Source organism: Rhipicephalus microplus, chromosome 5, assembly GCF_043290135.1.
Source record: "Rhipicephalus microplus isolate Deutch F79 chromosome 5, USDA_Rmic, whole genome shotgun sequence".
Classification (NCBI taxonomy): Eukaryota; Metazoa; Arthropoda; class Arachnida; order Ixodida; family Ixodidae; genus Rhipicephalus; species Rhipicephalus microplus.
Genome location: NC_134704.1, coordinates 139,793,360 through 139,817,703, shown reverse-complemented (window position 1 = coordinate 139,817,703; position 24,344 = coordinate 139,793,360). Strand labels below are relative to the sequence as shown.

At 45.7% G+C, this 24,344-nt stretch overlaps 1 protein-coding gene across 1 annotated transcript in view; it reads left to right on the top strand.

Moving 5' to 3' along the window:
* Positions 1–24,344, top strand: part of LOC119182358 (glutamate receptor ionotropic, kainate 3) — a 60,115-nt gene that overhangs the window by 9,398 nt on the left and 26,373 nt on the right. The window contains exon 4 of the mRNA XM_075894626.1: positions 1,759–1,812. Coding sequence (XP_075750741.1) covers positions 1,759–1,812 — 54 coding nt within the window. The remainder of the gene's footprint in view (positions 1–1,758; positions 1,813–24,344) is intronic.

Here is a 24,344-nt window from a genome sequence, read left to right as displayed (position 1 = left end):
TGCCTTCGTAATTACTTTTAAATTGTGGAAGGCATCTGAGCTTGACTAGATACAGATATAACGGAAATAATTGGGCGGTTGTTTAAGAAAACAGCAAAGGAAAGTTAGGTAGTAGTTAAGCTTTGTAATTAGTCCTCACAAATAGTTGAGTTGAATGCGAGTATCAAAATCCTCCTTGCAAATAGTCCATTGTCGCCGTGGCATTTCCGAAAACCTGATGCTGGTGCTAACTTCGCCAGGGAAACCCAATCATCAAAATGAAACAGTGCCATCGCCACACTCTTCACGACATCAGTAATGGGAAAGAGCCTTTATCTAATTGTGCATTCGCTTTATGGGCTTATGGGCTTTGCTTGCAACACATGGTTAACAAATGTAGAATAACACTACTACCTTCATTGTCGTGAGAAGTGTCATCATTCTTTAGGTCTGGTAGTGGCGCTCTTTTGCGTTGTGGTTTGAGTCTTGTCGCTGAATTAAACTAAATTTTGTTACCCCGTGAAAATACCTCTTTGAAGGGGGGTGGGGGGGGGACTTATAGGAGTTCCCTAGGACTATATAACATTTGCTTCACCTCTCTAGAAGCCCCTTTTGTGAAAGCTCAAAGTAGCCAGTTGCTGTTTGGAGGAAGCATTGACACAGCTCCACATGACTTCACCAGATGTGGGGAATGTGTGATACATTTAATGATTGTCATATATCACGCCTCCAATTTTATCAAACTGAGTGCCGCAACAAAAAAATGATTATAAAGGCGCTAGATAAACATTCCATTCTGCTTATTTTTCATAATTTTTAGGTACAATTCTTGAAACACGCTCCATCTATATGTATATTTACAAAATGCTCACTGCAGACAGAGCGTTTGGTGAAAGAGAAAATAACAAAATTTTCCGGCTGACTTAGAGCAATCGTCAATATAACGAACATGGGCCGCCACAGCAAGGTTACTAACATATAAAGGCGAACGCACTTAATATCTCACACTTGCGTCCTCCTACGAATAATCCGACTTTTCGTGCCCTGGAATGGGGTCAGCTGTGGCCTCTCCTTTCACAATCTCTCATCAATCACGTGGTTGCACAGCGGTGGCGGGTGATAAATTGTTCGTCTATTTGTCCATATTCACAAGGCAGCTATCGTAACGTCGACGCAGCCAAGCAGAAAGAATTCGTGGGACGTTAGAGCAAATACAAAAAAAACATTAAAAAACAGTCCATCGTTTTCTTGAAATTAATATTTGTAAATCTTTACTAAAAGAAATTGAAGGACGCCTTGTAAATTCCGAAGTGCCTTTGGCGAAAGCATGTGCCCAGTACACAGGGGGCGTCATGCACAAAAAAAAACTACAACAAAAACTACGAAATAGTCAGTCGAATAGTCACACGCTTTTTCTGAACACACTCGAGAATTATTAGTTGTCCATAAAAATTATTAATTATTCGCGACATGCAGGTCTGTCTTCCCTGGATACATGTATATGAGCGCATTTTGAAATATTTTCATTAAAATATCGACTCTGCGGTAGCGTATATCTAGAATCAATACGCCGATAATTATTGCACATGACAATTGAGAAGCCGTCAAATGACTTGAGAATGACAAATCTTGAAAATTGTTAGAAAACTGGGATACAGCTATAGGTTTTTATTAAGAATATTTCGTTTTTCAAAGACCCCGGAAAAATTGAGGACACATCAACAAGCCTCGCGAGTCCTCTCTCTCTCTCATGCGATATTCCCTTTTTTCACTTTTCAGGCCCAGAAAGTTGGAATAATGAATGAGTACCACAACTTCATCACCACTACACTGGTAAGCGTGATCTTTTCTACTTAATAGTGATGCTGCTTAACGAAGCTGTACAAAATTTAGGCGCATATGAAACTCTTAGTGCCACAATCGCGAACATGACTACGCAATTCCAAGGTTTCTCAAAGTTTTCGTAGTACTAAAGCTGTAGCAGCTGGCCGACATCCCTTAGGTAAAATATTTGTGCCGATAAGTATAATAGATTTTACGGCGCCTTAAGATTCTTAAGGGAAGATTTGTATATTTTAATACCGGTGTCAATCTCTTCTTCAGCTGCACATGTATTAGAGGCGTAAAACATATTTTAGGAGTGATTCAAAAAGGGAAGTTTATCGTACACTTAACTTGCACGTAAACAAACGAAACTTCTAAAACAAGTAAAGACAGTGTATACATCTTACAAATGAGCACCAAAATCTAGTTGATCACTGGTATCGAAGCTCCTTAAAGTGCCACCCGTTCGTCCCTCGATGTAGTCGTAGTCGTAGTGTGTAACTAGCCATACGTTTTGACCTGCAAGGTGGTGCCGGTGGGAGATTTCTACTGTGCGTTGTTTAACAATAAAAAATTCGCAGCGTGCGCGTTAACTAAAAGCTGAATTCTCCAGTTTCTCATTTTACATTAGTAGTCATTGGCATGTACAGTGAGCCGTATCTGACAAGAAAATGTTGCTACGTTATACTCACTGGGCGTAGCCTCCTTGGTTTTAGAAAGGTTTAACGAGCGTTGAGCCGCAGTGCCATGAATACATATACCATGAATACATATACCATGAAAAAGGTGGTCAAAGGTGGGAAGTAGACACGAAGCGCAAGCCGTAAGAAAGTGTGCGTGTGGCACCTCTCGTTTAGTCCTTGGAATGTCCACTGGATGGTGGTGCTTCTATATGGGGAATATATGATGAAAAGAAGCGAGATGGTGGTACTTAGAATGTTGAATAGATGGACGAACGGACACACAGACTGATGCATGGATGGACGCACGGATGGCTGCACGGACGGATGAACGCATGGATGGACGCATGGGCAGATGCATGAACGAACGCAGGGACGGACGCACGGATCGACGTGCAGACGCACAAACAGACGTACGCAGGGACAGGCGGTTGGAAGCACGGACGGTCACACAGACGGACGCATGGACGGATGGAAGCAAGAACGAATGGACGGATGGATGATTCGCCCCACTCTCTATCATTCTTTCCGTGGATATACTGCCATTTTTTTTTCACGTGGCACTCAATGCGGCCACCATTTGTTGATATAATAGACAGTTTTAGTTTACCGCGAGCAATGCCTAAGGAACACAAGCGCGCGGTGCGTTGGGTACCTAACGGCTAAGACTGTCGCACACAGCGTTATTTTACCGTATTGAACAACCGAAACATGAAGTACGCTTCGGAGAAAACAGCCTTGAATTTGAGTGGTGCTCTTCGTCATCTATAGGCGAATAAATGAACTGCAGTAGACGATGAAAGCGGCCCTTTTTTCGCAGAAGTCATGCCGTCGACGCTCGCAGCCGCAGAGATCTCGCGACACAGCTGCCGGTAAGGTGGGCCGCGGCCGTAGCTGGAGCAACGTCAGCGCCGACATTTGGCGTGCGCATCTCTTGTACGCTCAAACGCACGCATCTCTTCTAGGTTTAGCGCATGCGCAGTGTTGCTTTGTCTCGCCCATTGCGTGCGCAAGGCTGTCTCGTACACTAAAATTAAGCTATCTAATATCATGAAAGAATGAAATGGAATGTAGAAACTTTATTCTGTCGCAAAACAATAGTCTTTCAGATTCGGCCTCGCGGTTTTACTCATATTGGAGTTCGGTTTCGATATGTTGTCGATTTCTGGCACGTAATTATGTTCCAAAATGACTTTCATACGAGGTATTTGACATGAATTCTTTCAAATAATAGTGTGCCGTATACTTGCAGCCAGAGGAGGCCAAGCCTGCGCTTTAGAATAGAAGAAATGGCTAGCTCTCAACCACCCAATAGTTTAGAAACTCGCATGGCGTGATGCCGGGTTCGATTCCATGCATCTGCCACGCACTATTACATTTATTGCCACCACTCTGAAATGAGGACGCTATAGTGTATTTGATTGCACTACAAGGTGAGAAATAGTATGGGTTTCAGGGACAGCAATTCGCCTCCGGGCAAGCTGAAGTTTATCGTCGGCTTGAATATGATGAACGCGATGACACGCTGTTTTTTCCACATGACTTGTGCGATCCGCTTCAGGAGCGCGCAATCGCACTGCCGTTAATAAATTAAAACAACATGGCTCAGCTCGTCACGTGTGCCTGAATAATTGAATGAGTTCGGTGAGAGAGCAGAATGTTTTCTTCCAGGCATGTGGCTTCAACATGGTATATAGACGCTGCATAACATTCTTATTTAATTACAAAGTTTAGCCGTGTGAACTGCAACATCACAAAAACGCCAGAGGTATGTCATTACACATACTTAATTTGAATAGTACAGTCACCTATCAGTTTTCAAACTACTTGAAGCACTGGTCTGACATTCTGGCTCATGAGTAATACGTCGCCGCCAAACAAAACAGCTTTGATTTCGGCTATCACCCTAATACTCACGAGAGTGCCTTTAGGCTCGAGGGCCGGTGCCATGTGGGCTTTAACGCTACAGCGCACACATTATTTTTGATTGGCACAATATACGAAGTTGCATGATTCAAAACGAACATGATTCTGACTTTGGATGATCTAAAAAATCGTGACAGTAGGGAATTTTCTTGCTTTAACAGGAAAGTGTTTATGCCGTTGTCTACCACAGCTCCACTGACGTACTTCCCTGGCGGAAGTGACGTTGAAAAATATATTTTAGGAGATTTAAATGTAAAAAAAACTAGGTGGAAAGCATTGGTCACACGGAATCTAGCCACCAACCCTTTAATTCTCAGCGCGTGGTCCCAACCAGTACGACCCAGAGCACATGCTGTGTGAAATGTTAGCGCAAATCCATTCATACATACCAAACACCGTTTGGCAGTTCTCAGAGCTTCGAAGCTTTAGCAAGTTTCTGGCATAAGTAGCGAGATGGCGTGATGGGTTCGCGTTAGGTGTGCGTTGTCTTCCCAAAGTGCCTCCTTCATAGAGCGTTGTCTCTCCTGCACACGTGCTTATCAGACTCGTAATTTGGGAGAAGGCAAAAGTCACTTCGAATGCTGCCACGGCCGCATTTACAAAAGGAGCATGCTGCTGACACCCAACGCAAGAATAATAGGAACAATTATTCACGCCTGCCCTTTATACACTTGAGCACTTGTTTTGTGCATCTTTCTTTCTGTTTAAACAGCGCGCATTAGATGTCGAACTGTGGCGCTTGCTAGCCCGCACTCGTACTGTGTATGTTAACTTCATGCGTGCTTTCTGCTCGAGATGTGTGCTGCAAGTTTCGAACTGCTTGGCGTTCTTCACGTGAGTTTGAAATTTGTTGCTGTTGCTAAAACAAAGCGCAATAAACACTCAACGATCTCTGTAAACGCACGTTTTAGTTTTCTGTTATACCGATTCATATATACGGGCAACACGCACGTTGTTTTATGTATTTCGAATATCTTACTGTCATTCATAAAACGCGTGGCCAATGGTGTATTTAATCTTCGGGAAGTATTCTGTTTCAGCTGTCTTCAGAAAATAAATGTCAGAGAGAGAGAAAGATAAAGATACAAGGAAAGGCAGGGAGGTTAACCAGACGCACATCCGGTCTGCTACCCTGCACTGGGGAAGGGATAAAGGGGAGAAAAGAGGTTGCAGAAAGATGAGAAGGTACACACAATCACGAGCACACTCGGGGAGCACACACAGTTTACAGGCGGTCGCTCAGGTTTGTTGACTTAAGGTAAAGTAGCAGTGCTTTAGTTGCTTTCTGCGCAACTGAGGCAGATGCCCAAGGTCCTAGTATCTTCTGCACACAGAATGGTCCGGGGTCAAGTCGATTCAAAACCATCCGTAGCTGGCATCGCTGTGTGTCGTAGCAAGCGCAGCTGCACAGGACGTGTTCGATGGTCTCTTCATCTCCGCAGTAGTCGCATGTAGGAGTGTCTGCCATACCAATGCGAAAGGAGTACACCTTTGTGAATGCAACACCCAACCAAAGGCGGCATAACAGTGTCGCATCGGAGCCAGAAAGTTGTGATGGTAGCTTTAGCTTGAGCGAAGGATCCAGTTCATAAAATTGACACCTTTGGAAGCTGGTAGACGACCAGAACGTGCGTGTGAGATCTCGAGCCAGCAGGTAAAGTTGTCTTGCTGCATCATTGCTTGATAGAGGAATCGGGACTACACGGGTTTCTTCATGGGCTGAGATGGCTGCATCATCGGCTAATTGATTTCCGGTAATACCGATATGTCCAGGCAGCCATTGATATATAATATCATGCCCTCGTGCTAGAGCTTCATGATGGCAATGTCTTATTTCTTGTACCAGTTGGTCATGGCTCCTCCTACGCATGGCAGACTGCAAACTCTGAAGCGCTGCCTTCGAATCACAGAATATGACCCATTTTCCTGGACGTTCTTGAACGAGATATTGTAAAGCAGCCCTTATAGCAGCAAGCTCTGATGCCGTAGATGTAGTCATATGCGACAACTTAAACTTGATTGTCGTTTCTGCAGCCGGAATTACAGCGGCACCTGATGAGCTGCTGGATGACACGGACCCATCAGTGTATATCTGCGTTCGGTCTAAGTACAACTCATGTAATAATAGCAGTGTTGCTTGCTTCAATGCTATTCTGGAGTGACTGCTTTTATTTTCGATTCCCGGAATTTCTAGACGTACTTGCGGCTGGTCGAGGCACCACAAAGGGCATGCCGTTCTCGCAGCTAGCGTATATCCTGATGGAATGCTGTTTAGGTGCTTGGCTATGACGTCTGAAAACGTAGCACGTGGTCTTCCGGAAGGTAGAAGGGCCAAGTGGTGGTCGGGAACACGGCTAGCATGTCGAATGTGCGCTCTGAGGCAATCCACAACTATATATGTCCTGACCAGATGGTCTTTGGCAAGCATGATTGTGGCATAAGTAGAAGCGCGTCGGGGCAGTCCTAGGCAGATACGCAGTGCCTGACCCTGCAAACTCTCCAATGAATGAGTATTCGATTTGCAAGTGTTAGTCAGTACCGGCAAGCTGTAGCGCAACAGACCCAGAAATAGGGCCCTGTACAGCTGTAGCATGGAGGCCACAGAAGTTCCCCATGCTTTACCGCACAAGAATTTCATGATATGCACAATAGATAGCAGTCTCTTCTTCAAGTACGCACAATGTGGGCTCCACGAAAGATTTCTGTCGATTATTATGCCCAGGAAACGATGCGTCCGTGCATATTTGACACTCTGCCCATTGATGTAAACAGGGTATGGCGTCATTGGTTTGCGTGTAAACGCCATCAACGCGCACTTCACAGTTGATATATTTAGGCCTTGTTTCTGAAGGTAGGCTGTTGTGAGGGTTGCTGCCCGCTGTATTCGTGCACGCACCTGAGGGCGAGTAACTGCAGCACTCCAGAGGCAAATATCATCGGCGTATATGGATAGGCACACCGACTTTGGCAGAACCTTCACCAGTCCAATGAGGGCCACATTGAACAATGTGGGGCTTGAAACACCTCCCTGAGGTACTCCGCAGTAGGTGTAATGTTGGGCAGTTGTACCCTCATATGTTTGTACAAAGAAACCCCTGCCAGTTATATAATCTTTTATCCATTGAAACATTCGTCCACCAATGCCCATTGCTGCGAGAGAAGTGAGGATGGCATCGTGAGCTACATTATCATATGCACCCTTCACGTCAAGAAAGAGTGCCACTGATATGCGCTTGCGACTTTTTTCTTGTTGAACAAATGTCGATAAATCAAGGACACAGTCAATAGAGGGGCGGCCCCGACGAAAGCCTGCCATGCAAGAAGGGTATTTGGTGTATCGTTCCAAGTACCACTCGAGACGAAATATAACCATTCTTTCAATCACTTTTCCGAGGCAGCTTGCGAGGGCAATAGGGCGATACGCTGTCAAGTCCAATGGTGATTTTCCCGATTTCAAAAGTGGTATTAATCGACTAATTTTCCATTCTCGGGGAACACTGCCGCTGAGCCAGGAGTTGTTGAAGCATGTTAAAAGTTCTTTTCTAGCTTTTTGTCCAAGGTGTCCCAACGCACTATAAGTAATACCATCAGGACCTGGCGATGACATGCGCTTAGAAGCGACTAACGCACCTTCCAGTTCATCCATGGTGAACGGAATGTCCATTTCTGGTAATCGCGTCTCAGGAACGATCACGGCGTCGATGCTCTCGTTCATAATATTCCCGGCAACTCGTGCAAAATTCTTCAGCCACCTCGAGTTCTGTTTTTCCATGATAGAGTGCCAAAGCTTTAAAAGGGTGCCGTTGTTGTGGAGAGGAGCGAAGACCACGAACTGTTCTCCAGATATATGACAGCGGTTTATGAGGGTCTAGAGATTCGCAGAATGCTTTCCAGCGTTCGCTCTCCAGTTTGTAAATGCGTCGTTGAATCTTTTTCTGGAGCTGCCTTGCTTCCCTCAGATCGTAAATTGAACTTGTGCGTCTGTATCGTCGTTCGGCACGCCTTCGTATAGCTCGTAATTTTTCCAGTTCGATGTCAAACTGTGTTACTTTAGACGAAAATGGTAATTTACATTTGGACGCTTGCATAGCTTCCACTATGGTATTTTCCAGGCTGCAGGCGAGGCCTTCTTGGCAAGCGTTTTTAACACGCGATGCAAACATCGACCAGTAAGTGCCAATTGCAACACCGGAAGAGAAATTTTTTGTGATACCATAAATCGTCACGTAGGTGGGTATGTGATCACTCCCATGAGTCTCAATATCGCAAAACCACTTAACTTTGTGAGAGAAGCACCGTGACGCAAATGTCAGGTCAAGGCAACTGCCATACGTGAGACCCCGCAGATACGTGGGGGTACCATCGTTCATGATGAAAAGGTCGTAATCGGAAGCGAATGTAACAATGTTCCGGCCCCTGGCATTCATCCTAGTGCTCCCCCAAAGCATGTGATGGGCGTTGAAGTCACCGGTGATGATCCAAGGCCCATCGGTTTTCATTAGGATGTCTTTTAATCTGTCGCAGTCAAATCGCGATGACGGAGATATATATCCACCAATAAGCGTGAACGAAACTGCATTCTTCTTCACACGAAGACACACGTACTGATTGTCGTCATTTGAACCTATTGGGTGCGAAAGATAAGTCAAGTCTGTGCGAATGTAAACAATTACTTTGCTTCGTTCTTCGCAAGCGGCTGAACAAAAAGCTTCATAACCGGACAATCTATAAGGCGTTCATACGTTTGGTTCACATATGACAAGTATAGGGAATTGATTGGCCCGAACAAATTGGCGAAAGTCCGAGATACGGGAGTTCATGCCTCTGGCATTCCACTGAAAAATCGACGCACTTTTAACTTCAGTGCGGAAATGGAGATTTTGTTGAGCCATTGTGCTTATACGAAGTTAGCAAGAACTGGATTCAGTGCATCCAGTATTTGCAGTGCACTCTTAGCAGACGGAGATTGTATGCTGCTCAGTAGCGTGCAAATCGTGGCAATTAATGATTGCACGATTGCAGCCACTTGCCTGTCTTGGTTGGAGAGATCTCGAACCGGGACGATTGCAGTCACTTGCCTGTCTTGGTTGGAAAGATCTCGAACCGAGAGCGCGGACTGGCCGTCATGAAGCTCCTTCGGTTCGCTTGATGCTGCTTCCCTTTGAAGTGCAGGCCACTCTGTCGCAGTTATGGTATGCTCACTGGCTTTGTCCTTTACAGCCTTTCCCACGGCATGTGGTCTGGGAGGCAAACGAGGTGGTACTGATGAGGGATTACGCAAACGTGTCGAGAAGGTAGAGGGCGTCCTCGAAGACCGACGTCGACGTGAACGACGCCTTCTGACTTTAGCTGCAGCTTCTCGATGAGATGAGTGATCGCGCACCATCTCCTTCAATGTGGCAATTTCCTTCTGAATCCGCGGGCAGTCCTTCGATGTGGCTTCATGGGATCCATTGCAATTAGAGCATTTCTTGACAGTTGCGACGCACTTGTCCGCTTCATGGTGCTCGGCGCAGCGGTGGCATACCACCGAATTCTCGCAGACGCTGCTCACATGTCCAAGTTTCATGCATTTACGGCACTGGAGAGGCTTTGGAATGAAAGGCCGCACAGCATGTCTGAAGTACCCCACCTTCACATGAGAGGGGAGTGATGTGCTCTTAAACGCAATCTTCACACAGCGAGAGTTGCCTAGCCGGGTGACATCAACAATTGGAGTATCAGTTGTTGACTTGACAAGAAGTTGTAAGTCCTTATTGGAAATAGCGACATCAATGTCGTAGATCACGCCGGTTACTACATCACATCCCAAGGGAACACGAGAGCGCACCTGGTTGCCGTCCAAGTCAGTTACACTGCGTAGAACGCCCAACGCACTTGCGTGCAAAACGTCCACAGCCAGTATATCCTTTCTGGCGTTCACTCTTATGTCCGTGATCTCATTTGGCACGAGCGTTTCCAGAGACCTCGACACAGACTGTCTGTTAAGGCGTTTCATGCTGACGGTAGGAAGTGCAGGCAGAAACAGGATGGTATAAGTGTTCCATTTTGGCGCTTCCCTTACAGTTTGAATAGTTGAGGATGAGGATGTCCTCATGTTCCTTCTCTTCGCCTTGCGGCTCAGCACAGGTTGGAAACCATCATCTGAGAAGTCCTCACTGCTGAGATAGTAAGCATGAGTATCTTCACTGTCGCTGTCGCTCGCTTGTTCCATCCGCTTCCTGGAGGCGGTCGCCGCTGACGCCGCTGGTGCCGGCCGGCGCCCGGAGTGGTCTACTTCCATCCCCTCCAAGGGAGCAGCGGAAACTGATCAACAGACTTAAATTACAACTGCAATACGCCGGAGTTAGCAGAAGCAGCTCCTATTCAAAACACACTTCTTCTTCTTCATAAATGTCAGCTTGTTTATTGTTCTATAATAGGCCAGAACTACAAGAAATATAAACATACGACATGACGCAGCTATTATGCATGACCCACTAGCTCAAACGGCGAGCAAAACTAAGGCCAGCACGCATATTTCTCACTGCCAGAAAACAAAGAGGAGTGTATTATTTCCTTTCACAATATAAAGAAAGCCGCCGCTAAAGGTTAGAGTGTCTGATCAAGGCCTCGGCTTTTTTGTACAGCCTTACCTAAATTAATGAAAACGTATATTTATAGAGTTAACTGCACTTCTCAGTACAACATAATGGTGCTGTTAGGCATGTAGCGTAGAGAATATACAAAGCAGTGAACACCCAAAACGATACAAAATGCGAACCTATACAAAGCACAAATCATACTCGAGTAAATATTTATTTGTTTGCTTTTTACTTATTTAAACGCGCTATCAAAATCAACAGTAATCAACATTTTAATGATATCCACATTTACATGATAATTTATATTTGTTTTATCATAAGTTTTGCGTATTTGAGGCAACCAGTGGATTTCTTTTTGAAAGTGGTATGCATTGTTAGACAAAGTGAAGTTTTGTTTGTGTAGTTTAGCGCTCGTAATATACTGCTACAGTTGAAAGAGGTAGACTTGGTTGTCTATAAGCATATCACCAGTACGGAAACAATGACAACGTGGAAAAATCTTTAGGTCTGCTATGGTACCCATGAATTCACAGCAGAAACATACGTGTTTTTTCTTTGAATGTCGTTTGTTTTCAGGGCTTTCAAAAACAGAAACAAGTTCTAGCCCGATTTTAAAATGTCTCTCAATATGAATTGGGATAGCTTGCAGGCCACATCAGAACCCACTTTGGGAATACGCCCTGCTGCCCGACATTGCACTAAATAGGCTGGTCACAGAAAACCATCAGCAAAGAAAGCAGTACAACAGCAGTTCCTGTGAGATGTGTGTAGAAGCTTTCAACTATTTTTGGGAGTACTCCGAACAAAAAAAACTCCATAGCTTCCGCTAAGTCATGGTAGCCTTAAATACAGAAAACGTGATTGATTATAATGTTTCATGAATGTATTTGTTGGTTTTGTGAGGCCTGAATAGTTTTCGCACGGGTGCGAGAGGCATGCTCAGAAACTCTCGTTAAATCCTGTTATCCACTGAACAGGATTCACTCTGCCCTTTATGTTCTAGACCACACACAGACAGGGCACGTATTTGGGGTTATTCTGCTTGTAGTGCTCCCTACGTCGAGAGGCACAATGCGGCTTTTTACTGACCGATGACACTTTTGCTGCAGCCTAAAAAGCCTGGCATGTCGCAACATATTCCAGCTTAGCTGCAAGGTGTACTTCTTGTGGGGCTTTTATTATAAACTTTGTTTAGATCTATTCTTGAAGGCCGCACATGCTCGCGATATCACAACGGCCTGTGTGGCTTGGGGGTGACTGCTCCGCGTCCGGGAACGTTCTCGAACAGTGTCAAAGCAGGTGGGCGGAGCTGCGCAGTTGGTCTGGTGGTGAATCGTTGGAGCGTGCAAGAAAAACTTGGCCGTGCCTACTTCGCACAGGAGAATAGCGCTCGCACAAGGTACGAGAACAGGGGGCCTACTTTCCAAACCTGGGACAATTTCCGCCAAAAGCTTCTCAAGACGTTCCTGAGTGCGGACCGACGGGATCTCGCACAACAGATGATTGAAGCCCGCATGCAAAAGCCGAACGAAAGCGTGGCCATGTTCGCTGAGTATATGGCCCGTGTATTTCGCCGCCCTGACCCTGACATGCCCGAGGCAAGTAAAGTTCGTCATCTGATGCGGGGAGTTAAGGAACCGCTTTTCGCCGGCCTTGTACGAAATCCACCAACAACAGTGGATGCATTCATCAAAGAGGCGACTGTCATCAAGCGGGCGCTCCGGCAACGATGCTGCCACTTTGACCGCCTGCCCGACCAAACGCCTGTTGGTACCGCCGCTCAAAACGCTGCTGTTTCCAAAAAATCTTTACGCCAAATGATTAGGCAAATCCTGCAGGAAGAGCTGCGGGCCCTCGGCCTTCCGTCTACCGAGCCCCCAGTTGCTTCTGTTGCGGAAATCGTGCGCCATAAACTACGGTAAGCCTTTCCATCACCGGCGCCACCACCCAAACCACGTTCACTGACCTATACTGATGCCGTCCGCCGTCATCCGCCTGCCCCAGAAAAGCACCCTTTCAGCCACGGCCCGTTACCTTGCCGTGGTGGCAGCGGGAACCTGTGCGGCGACCATCAGTATGTCGCACCGACTTGTGGCGCACTGCCGACCGTCGACCCCTTTGTTTCAACTGCGGCGAACCAGGCCACATCTCGTGCTACCGCTGTCATCGAGAAGCCCGGTTTGGAAACTTTTCTCGGCCCACTTCATCTTATTTTGACGACCCTCGGGAACATGGTGCTGATCACCTGCCGGTGAACCAAGCGTCTTCACCTAGTCGTCGCTGGCGGTCTCCCTCACTTGCACGAGGTCACACTTCCCCGAATCGCCAAAGCTACCATGACGCCGTCAGAAACCGCTCCGCAAGCCCGTCCCAGGAAAACTAACGGCCGCGACATCCGGGGGCAAGGTTTCCAATCGCCGAGACGCCAAAAAGACCCCCTTGCCTCTGCACAAAGACGACGTGACGGCAGTGATGACGAAGATGACGACAACCACGAGTACTAATGCCAATGAATTTGTACGTGCCGACTTCGGCGTTATTATAGACGGACACCACGTAACAGCATTGGTTGACACTGGTGCTGACTTGTCTATTATGATGCAAGAGCTCGCCGACCGCCTTAAAAAGGTCAAGACGCCGTGGAGTGGGCCGAGCATAAGGAGAGCTGGTGAACAGCTAATGACGCCAACCGGTAAATGCACCACTCAGCTCGTAATCGGTGATTCGTGCTTCGTCGCCACTTTTGTAATTTTACCAGACTGTTGTAAAGAGTTGATTTTGGGTATGGATTTTCTGCAAGAGTACGGTGCCGTCATCAACAATCCAGAACGTATCGTCACCTTTTCCGCCCATCCTTATGTCGACGCCACCACTGAAGAACAACTGCAACGTTTACGTGTAGCCGATGATGTGATGCTTTTGCCGAGATCTTGATGCCTTATGTCGGTGTTATGTGAACGGCCATGCCGTAATGAGGTGATAGCGGAGCGAATAGACACGCTATTGTTTACGCAAGGTGTTTCAATAGCGAGAGGCGTTCTGGCACTAAATGATGAGCGGGCAAAAGTGCTCATCATCAACTTCAGCAACGAGCATCGTCACACCCAGAAGGGCACCGCGATTGCCTACTACGACAACGTGGACCAAGCCAGTAATTGCTTCGCTTTGCAACTGGACGACGCGACCATCCCAGCCTCGACAACTTTGTCTGTCAACATTTGGTCAACCCTGTCACCCTCGGATAAACAGCGCCTACTAGAGCTGATACACCAGTTCGAAAATTGTTTTTCGTGCACGTAGAAAGTCAAGCAAACACCACTGACCCGGCAAGGAATCATCGTTGAGGAAAATACGAGACCGATCCGTCAAAATCCATACCGTCTGGCTTCGAAAGAACGTGAGCAGATCCAAAAGCAAGTTCAGAAGATGCTCCAAGATGGCGTATTACAGCCTTCCAAAAGTCCATCGGCATCTTCCGTGGTATTGGTTAAAAAGAAAGACGGCAGCTTGCGTTTCTGTATAGATTACCGCAAGTTAAACCAAGTAATGAAGCAAGACGTCTACCCACTGCCACGCATAGATGACTCTCTTGATCAGCTGCGGCATGCACGCTATTTCTCATCGATGGACCTGCGAAGTGGCTATTGGCAAATAGAGATCGACGAGAGAGACCGCGAGAAAACTGCTTTCGTGACGCCGGACGGTCTTTATGAATGTAAAGTGCTTCCATTCGAGTTATGCTCTGCGCCAGCCACTTTTCAGCGTTTAATGGACACTGTGCTATCAGGACTGAAGTGGCAGGCATGCTTGGTCTATCTAGACGACGTTATCGTCTTCCCAGCTGCATTCGAGGAACACATAAGTCGATTATTCGCAGTGCTACAAGCTATACGTTCGGCTGGCCTGACTTTAAAACCAGAGAAGTGCCATTTCGGTTTCTGCGAAATTTGCTTCTTTGGCCACGTGGTCAGCCACGAAGGTGTTCAACCTGACCCGGGCAAAATCGATGCTGTCGCAAAGTTTCCCGCAACGCATGACAAAAGATCAGTGAGACGCTTCTTAGGCCTCTGCGCTTATTACCGACGATTCAACGCCAACTTTTAGTCTATTGCGGCGCCTTTGACGTGGCTCACACGAGAGAATGTCCCCTTCCTTTGGAGCGAAGAGGAACAAACAGCGTTCAACGAATTACGCCAACGCCTCCAAACACCTCCGGTTCTTGCTCACTTCGACCAGAAAGCGCCAACAGCCCTTCTCACCGACGCAAGCAATGTACGCCTGGGCGTTATACTGATACAATGGCAAGATAACTGCGACAAAGTGATAGCATATGCCAGCAGAGCTCTCTCTCACACGCAAGATAACTACTCGACTACCGAGAAAGAGTGCCTCGCCGTGGTTTGGGCGGTTCTCAAATTTCGATCATATCTGTACTGCCGCTCATTCAAGGTTATCAGTGATGACTATTCGCTTTGCTGGCTCACTAACTTGAAAGACCTATCCGGCCGTTTAGCACGCTGGAGCCGTCGGCGTCAGGAGTTTGATATGACCATTATTTATAAATCAGGGAAGAAGCACGCCGACGCAGACTGTCTCTCGCGGTCACCCGTCGAGCCTGCCGCTTTTATAGACGAGTCTATGGACGCCGCATTCTTGGGAGTCATCAACGTGGCCACTATTTCACAAGAGCAGCGCAGTGACCCTGACCGGCTTCCGCTTATCGACTTCTTAGAAGGACGACGTGAAGACGTGCCGCGAGTTTTTGCGAGAGGAGTGCCAGCTTTTTGTTTAAGGAACGACGGCCTATACAAGAAAAACTTTTTTCCCACCAGCCCATACTTGCTCGTCGTCCCTGAATCGCTGCGAAAAGAAATTCTAGAAGCCTGTCATGACGAAGTCACCTCCGGACATCTCGGTTACACTAGAACCTTATCCCGTCTGCAAAACAGTTACTACTGGCCGAACCTACCTGCTGCTGTGAAATATCACGTCCAAAAATGGGCCGACTGTCAAAGACGCAAAGCACCACCCGGTAGGCCGGCAGGCTTATTACATTTCGTCCATGTACCAGCAAAGCCATTCGCCCAAATTGGAATGCATTTCCTGGGCCCATTCCCAACTTCTACCACAGGGAACAGATGGATCATTGTCGCCACCGATTTCTTGTCTCGCTACGCAGAAACTAAAGCCATGCCGAGGGCCACAGCAGGCACACTTTCAAAGTCTCCAGCACGTCCGTGTAAAAAATACATTTTACATAATAAATATTACCGTTTTGGAGGCAGATGAGAATAACTTGTTTTGGGGGATGTCGAGGCCGTGGAAAATACATAATCAGGTTCAATGAAGAATGTAGAAGAGTCTGTCGGAGTGCAATGAACGCAGTAAGGCTATTCACTATTATTATATTACAAAAAAACTGCGCAATACTTTTTTTTGCTCTTGCGTTGTGACAAGCCTTGAAAAAAACCTAGAAGGGAGCGTCGTGTGAAGGTCTTGAAGTGCAGCGGAAACAATGAAACAATGGCTTGCTGGGAACTCATTAAGAAATATTTAAGGCACGAGGTGCAAGTGGCTTCGGATAAGATTTACTTCTTCATGCTAGGCGCGCCCTTTCTTAAGCCATCTTGTTCTTTGAAATTGAAAATATTTTGCAGAAGTTAAGGCAGTATATATACCGTCAATACTGTATTCTTGCGAATTGAAGCAGCACCAGCATCCATCACGATTTTTGCTCATCAATCTAGTTTCTAATTTGCAAGATTCCAATAAATGCTCCCCGCCGCACCTTTCTTGATTCTATATTCTTGGCGCTCATTTTGTTTGCGTTAATTGTTTTACTCGTTCTCTTACCTTGTAATGTACAACTGGCCCTTTAACTGCTGATGTATTTGTTTGATGAAAAAAAATGCATGTCATCACTGTTGATCCTGCGGATACGAATAAAAGGCTTTCACGTGATGCACTTTGCCGGTCGTCAAACTTGGTTGTAGCTCATTTTTTAACGGCTGTGCGATACGCCTGTTTTGCACAAAAAAATATGACATTGTTTTTGGTAAGTGCAAAAAGGAGAATCAGTATCAGAAATATAAGATATTGCTACGGTATTAGCCGGGCTGTAGTATGTGCCAGGTAGGTAGAAGAGGAAGACGACGTTGTCTGGTGCGGCCTGAGGACTCCATCTTTACCGCGACTGCCGAACTTCATCCTCACCCTGTAAATAAATCCACATATCCTTAAATTCAACCGTAACAGTTTTGTGGTGGAGGTGCTTGGTATCGTTCCCAATACCTCAGTTGCGGTGTTAGCCCCAGAATCTGTTACATCTTTTGACGCCATCGCTGAACCTGCCATCATTCAATGTGCTAAGAAAGGCATACTCGTCCCTCGTTGTTTGGTATCTGTTGATGAAGGAGCAACCTTTCTGTGGGCACTGAACTGTTCGCCAATGCCGGTTGTGCTTCCTCGAGGAATGAAGCTTGGCGTCTTCGATGATTCCACTGAAGGTTCTGTAGCGGCCGTTAACAACGATGGAAGCGAGAAAGTTACAGTCTCTGGCAAGCGCAGTTGCTCTTACGAGTCGCAAATCCTAGGTATGATTAGCGCCACTTTGCGGTCACACGAGCAGCAGACTTTACGAGATCTGTTTAGGCGACATGCTTCTGTGTTTGACTTTTGCCAAGAGAAGAAGCCACTACCTTTACCATGTTCTCGCGCTCACCATAGAATTGGCACCAGTACTGCCCATCCGATCCGACAAAAGCCTTACCGAGTGTCATCTTCAGAACGAAAAGTTATTGCCGACCAGGTTCATAAAATGCTGAAGAAAGGTGTCATTGAAGAGTCGTGTAGCCCGTGGGCAGCACCGGTCATCTTGGTTAAGAAGAAAGATTGTGCCTGGTGGTTCTGCGTTGATTACAGAAGACTCAACGCCATGACCAAAAAAGATGTATATCCGCTGCCTAGGATTGACGATGTTATTGACTGCTTACACTCGGCTTCGTACTTTTGTTCAATAGACCTACAATCAGGATATTGGCAGATACCTATGCACCCTTCAGACAAGGAGAAGACCGCATTCGTGACACCTGATGAACTGTACCAATTCAATGTGATGCTGTTTGGGTTTTGTGACGCCCCCGCCACTTTTGAAAGGTTTACGGACTCTGTCCTTTGTGGTCTTAAATGGGAGGTGTGCTTATGCTACCTGGATGACGTCGTCATTTTTGGGCGTACCTTTCAAAAGCACAACGTCCGTTTAAGCCTTGTTTTAGACTGTGTCGGAAAGGCTGGCTTGATTTTGAACTCGAAGAAGTGCCGGTTTGTTGAACGACAAGCTTTAGTCCTCGGTCACCTAGTTGACAAAGATGGTGTCAGGCCGGATTCCCGTAAAATCGAAGCAGTCGGCACATTCAAAGCACCCCAGACACTGAAGGAACTTCGCAGCTTCTTGGGCCTATATTCATACTTTCGCCGCTTTGTGCCCCGATTCGCGGACGTAGTACACCCACTGACGAGCTTGTTGCGAAAAGACAGCCCATTCGAATGGACACCTGGTTGTGATGCCGCATTTTTTGAACTGAAACTTCTACTGACTATTGAGCCTATTTTATGTCATTTCGATCGTTCTGCTCCTACAGAAGTGCACAGTGATGCAAGTGGAATTGGCATCGGTGGTGTGCTTGTTCAGCGCCATGATAATGCAGAGCATGTTGTTGATTATACGAGTCAATCTCTAAGAAAGGCTGAAATGAATTATACGGTGACAGAGCAAGCATGTTTAGTGGCTGTATTCGAGATTCAGAAGATTCGATGTTACCTCTACGGTCGTCCATTCACGATTGTGACAGACCATCATTCATAACGTTGGCTTGTTACCCTCTGAGACTCTTCTGACCGCCTTGCTCGATGGGCTTTACGCCTTCAAGAATTTGACTTCAGCATTTCGTACAGAAGTGGACGACGTCATTCGGACGCCGATTGCCTTTCTCGCCTGCCTATGACCACGACTTAGGACAGTGCAGATACCCTCGATATCTGTTTTGCTGCGGTCTCTCACACGTTTCCTGACGCCAATATCTTCAAACAAGAACAATTGAATGATTTATCTTTAGAGCCTTTCTTCGGTGACGCTTGGAATCTCAAAAGCAGTGGTCGCTTTCGCATTCGTGATGGACTGTTGTGCAAAACAAATTACTCAGCAACCGGCGCACGTTATTTACTGGTTTTACCTCAAAGTCTGCGATGCGACGTTCTCCGTACTATGCACGATGATCCAACGTCCGGACACCTTGGGTTCATTCGCACCCTGCATCGAGTGCAGCAACGTTTTTACTGGCCTCGGTAGCGAGAATTTACGAAATAATACGTCTCGAGCTGCGAGAACTGCCAGCGTCACAAACGACCTACCAGCAAACCGCACGGCCTTCTTCACCCCGAAGAACCACTTCTACGCCTGCAAGTGGGCATCGACATATTGGGCCCATTTCCGCGATTTTCAAACAACAACCGCTGGATAATAGTGTGCGTTGACCACCTTACCAAATACGCCGAAACCGCAGCGATACCACCTACTACAGCTGATGGCGTCGCTGCCTTTTTGTTACGCACCGTTGTTCTTCGCCATGGCCCACCTCAAGTAATCATCAGTTACCGTGGTCGCCAATTTATTGCGGACGCTGTGGAAGAATTGCTTCGCCTCTGTACTTCACAGTTCAAACATTCGACACCATACCATCCCCAGACGAATGGTTTTCAGAACGCACCAATCGAACTCTTAATAACATGCTCGCTATGTACGTCACATCCAATCACAAAAACTGGGATGAGATATTACCATTTATCACTTACGCATACCATACAGCGAAGCACGAGACCACGGACTTCATGCCCTTCTACCTGCTCTACGCTCGATCACCACGCACATCCCTTGATACAATCTTCCCATTTAAGCTCCATACCGATGAGTCCGTGGCCGCAACATTGTGCCGGGCTGAAGAAGCCCGCCAAATTGCTCGCTTGCGCACACTGGCATCACAAGATCGCTCCAAGCAACGGTACGATAAACGCCATGATGTCATTTTATTCTGAAAAGGTGAATCTGTGTGGTTGTGGACCCCCCAACGAAAACCTGATTTATGTCAGAAGTGTTTACCTCAGTACACAGGCCCCTACGTCATTGTAGATCGCGTGACTGACTTGACGTACGTTGTGGCACGCTTGACGACACCTTCTCGTTGGTCAAATCGAACGCAGCTGGTGCACGTGGCTCGCCTCAAGAAATTTCATCCCTCCAGTGACATAAACTCGCCCAGCGGGCTTCGTCTGTGAACCGGGGATATCTACGGTATGAGCCGGGCTGTAGTATGTGCTGGGTATGTAGAAGAGGAAGACGACGTTGTCTAGTGCGACCTGAGGACTCCACCTTTACCGCGACTACCGAACTTCATCCTCACCCTGTAAATAAATTGACATATCCTTTAATCCAACCGTAACAATATGTTTACCCATCGTAGTCCACGGCAAGATACATAGTCATAAATTGCATACTAATGGGGTGAAAACGCCATTGAAACGACTATGAAAAAAAAGCATGAAGCTTTTCAGTTCTACGTTCGGTGGGCCAAAGAATTGTGGTGGCACGTCAAGTAGGGTTAGGTAAGAAACAGGCTGGGTTCCATAGTTCTAAATGACAAAAATAGAAATGCTACGACAAACTTGATGCTACCGGCTGATTATGCTTCCATCCAGACAGATGCGGCTTTGACACAAGATGCGCTGGACCTTCTGGTACGTGCTGTTCAAAGGCTAGCGTCGGAACGGACACTTGCTCGACCACCTAGCGTGCAATGCCATGAGCCGCAAGCGTCACGACATGGACCACAGTCGCAGGCCTTCGTCGACGCAGTTAAACAGGTGTGGGCTCCTAGTTCAAACGTCCAAAAATATGCATGCGATGTCCCTGTGTACACTATGTATACAACACATTTCGCTACGCGTGTTTCAATCTCTTTCTAATATCGTTTTCGGGGCTAAGCTTCTCTTAGCTTAACCCTGTCACTTGTGAAGCGTAACCGAGAGAAGAAGAGAAGAGAAAGAAAAAAAAAGCGAAAGAAATGTATCAAAATTTTTCGTCTCATTTCCTAGATGGCGTTACTCTGCCGCTACTCTCTGAAGTGCCGGTACTGTTCGATTGGCTGCTGCGCGTGTTTTGTCTGAGTGCGCGGAGAACGAGTGCCTCTCTTATATTCTATATAGTCACCGTAGGTGCCGGATCATTGGTGGGGCACGAATGGAGCAGAGCGGCGGGTGCTTTGAAGACGATTGCGGACGGCGGCCTTGGCTTGCTTTTCGTTAGTGTTACCCGCATGCCATCTGCATTATTGAACGCGATCGGACGCACGGACGCATGAATGGGCGGACGGACACATGAACGGATGGATGAACAGATGGGCGCTTCGCCCCACTATTCATCATTCACTCCGTGGATACGCTGTGATATTTTTATATTGCTTGGCGCAGTGGAATTGTACACTACGTAATTTTAGATGAATTAGAACAGCAAGGTGGGAGTTGGTGGGTTAATATGTTCGGGAACACGTACAGAACAATACACATGAAGGACAAAAAAGCAAGAGACAAGAGCGCGACGTGTCATTTGCTTAATTGTGTTTCATATGTGCCCCACCGCACGTTTACACGAAGATTTATTATTAAGTGCTATATAAAACGAGACATGATCTGATGTTAAGAGTAGTACCTTCTGTTTTATGCATTAGAGGAAGAATTAAACATAATACCGGAATCTCAGAGCGTGGTAATTTAATTAGTAGGAGAATTTAGGGCGTGCGGCATTGAGGTATTTAGTACTGGCTCTGGCACTCAATATTGTCTTCTCCTGGCACTTCAGATTGGCGAAAATGGCTATCCGTTTATGAATAAAAAACGCTGACTGTGTCTACGATGAAATAAAAAAGCTTTCAGCTGCCACTTAAAATAATTTTTACAGAATTTCTTAACTGCTGGCCGTTACCATAACACACAAGTATTTTGGATGTAGTACAAATTATGAATACATACACGTGGCTTTATTCAGCGGTAGTATTCATATACTATGTAATTCAAAGAAAGAGGCACTCGCTATTACCACGCATCTATGCGCGAATCAGGCACGGACTTTAAACACGTTTGACAAGACTTGTGCCTACTACCAGTAAATTTTATTCGAAAACGAACAAAAGCATATATATGATTTCGTATGCGTGCATGACCAACTAGCGCCTACACAAGCTTTGCAGTTAGCAGGTGTCTATCTGACATCAACCTTCAACACAATCGGGCTGGTTCCTGATGTCGTTCATCAATTATCCTTAATATATTAACCTTAATGTGTGCCATGACACTTCCTGCACATCTGTAAAAGCCGCAAAAACTAGGTGTCAATGTGCAGCAGACTGCAAAGACACATATTATTCTGTATTGCGATAATTATATCCCGTCCAAATGCTCCAGTTCCGACAAGCGCCACTACTGAAATCAAAAGTTAGTAGAAGGAATGACGCCTATCACGTTCAAAAAAGTCACACTGATACCCCGCTTTTGATCTGAGCTTCTACGTAAGTATTTCCTAGTCCAATATAATCTCGGTGTGTAGAATATATCTGAATCATTTTTCTGTCGTTTAACAGCAGGACTTCACTCTGTACAATCAGCGCTTATGAGTTTGGGAATGTTGAAAATAAGCTCTGAATGGAACAGATAGATTCTTTCTTAACTGACAAGCGTTCTTGCTGCTATCTTGTTTACCTTGTGTTATTATCGAAAAATGTTCCCTACTTTGCAGTACCAAGCTTCTCGTATTGTTGTTTTTTGCAGCTCTGAGATCCTTTGTTGCATTCAAATATAACACATTATTTTAACGGCTGAGCATAAGAGCTCCAACATTGTTTCTGACTCAGCCAAGTGTGTCAGGCTGTGATACCAGGGGAGGATTATAGAATCGATGGGTAAGAGGATTATGGAAAAGCCCCTCAGCAAATTCTTGCGGGAAAGCCTTATCTTTGCTCCCATATACGTATCTCTCAAAAAGATACTTAGTTTTGAAAGCGGAGAAAGTCGGTAACGACTCATAGCTCGTTGAGGTAAACAGCGCGAAACACGAAAACAGAGCATAGGAAGGATACAAGACGAGCGCTGGTGGAGAACGAGGGATTGAGATATAAAAAGAGAGCCCTGTTTACTGGAAAACGCACTGCGTAAAGTTTCTTTATGCTGAGCAGTGTGTGCTCTAATTTCATAATTTCGCTTTAAAGCGATGCATTTCTTTGGCGACTTTTAGCATATCTATCTATCTATCTATCTATCTATCTATCTATCTATCTATCTATCTATCTATCTATCTATCTATCTATCTATCTATCTATCTATCTATCTATCTATCTATCTATCTATCTATCTATCTATCTATCTATCTATCTATCTATCTATCTATCTATCTATTTATCTATCTATCTATCTATCTATCTATCTATCTATCTATCCATCTATCTATCTATCTATCTATCTATTTATCTAGCCGCTTACAACTTTAAGCTCTCCTGGTCATTTTGGTAATGGTATCGATACCAAAATTGGTATGACATAACATAACTGTATAATGAGCATAAACGCCCACTAAAACATGAAAATTGTGACATCTATGTTTCGAATGTGATGATTTACATGTCATGGTCTTGCTGCTGTTGCGGTCGTTTCGTTCACGTGACATGTTGCAAAACTGGCGTAGTATGACAAGACTGCATGGCGAACACAAGCGACAGACCCTTATCATAGAAGTCATGACACGCATGTAATGTAACAACATGACTACACGCCACACTCATGATGCGCTCGCAGCCGTTTCATTTGCTTCACATATACCAAAGTACATATACTACATATATACTACAAAGTACATATACTAGGCATATTTATTGCATAAAGAAATGAACTATTCCTTATGCAGTTTTATACAGAGGTAACATCATATATAGAATTCAGGGAGCGCATAAATATGTTATAAAACAACACTTTTTGAAAGGTCGTGAATTCAAAATTGCTGTGCAGATTTAAAAAGGTTCTGCCCTTTTAACGCTCAGAAATTTTTTTCACTCTCCTTGTTATGTAATATGTTTGCGCTAAGTACGCCGCTTGACAGTTTGAAGCATCCCTTTTTCTACTATTAAGAACTAACAGACAATAATGCCATCGAAAGCATAGGGGATGTTAATATAGGTAATTGTAATGTAAACTGAAAAAGAAAAGCGGACAGAAACATAACTTTCCTGGCAAATTATCTTTTTGCCCACGTTTC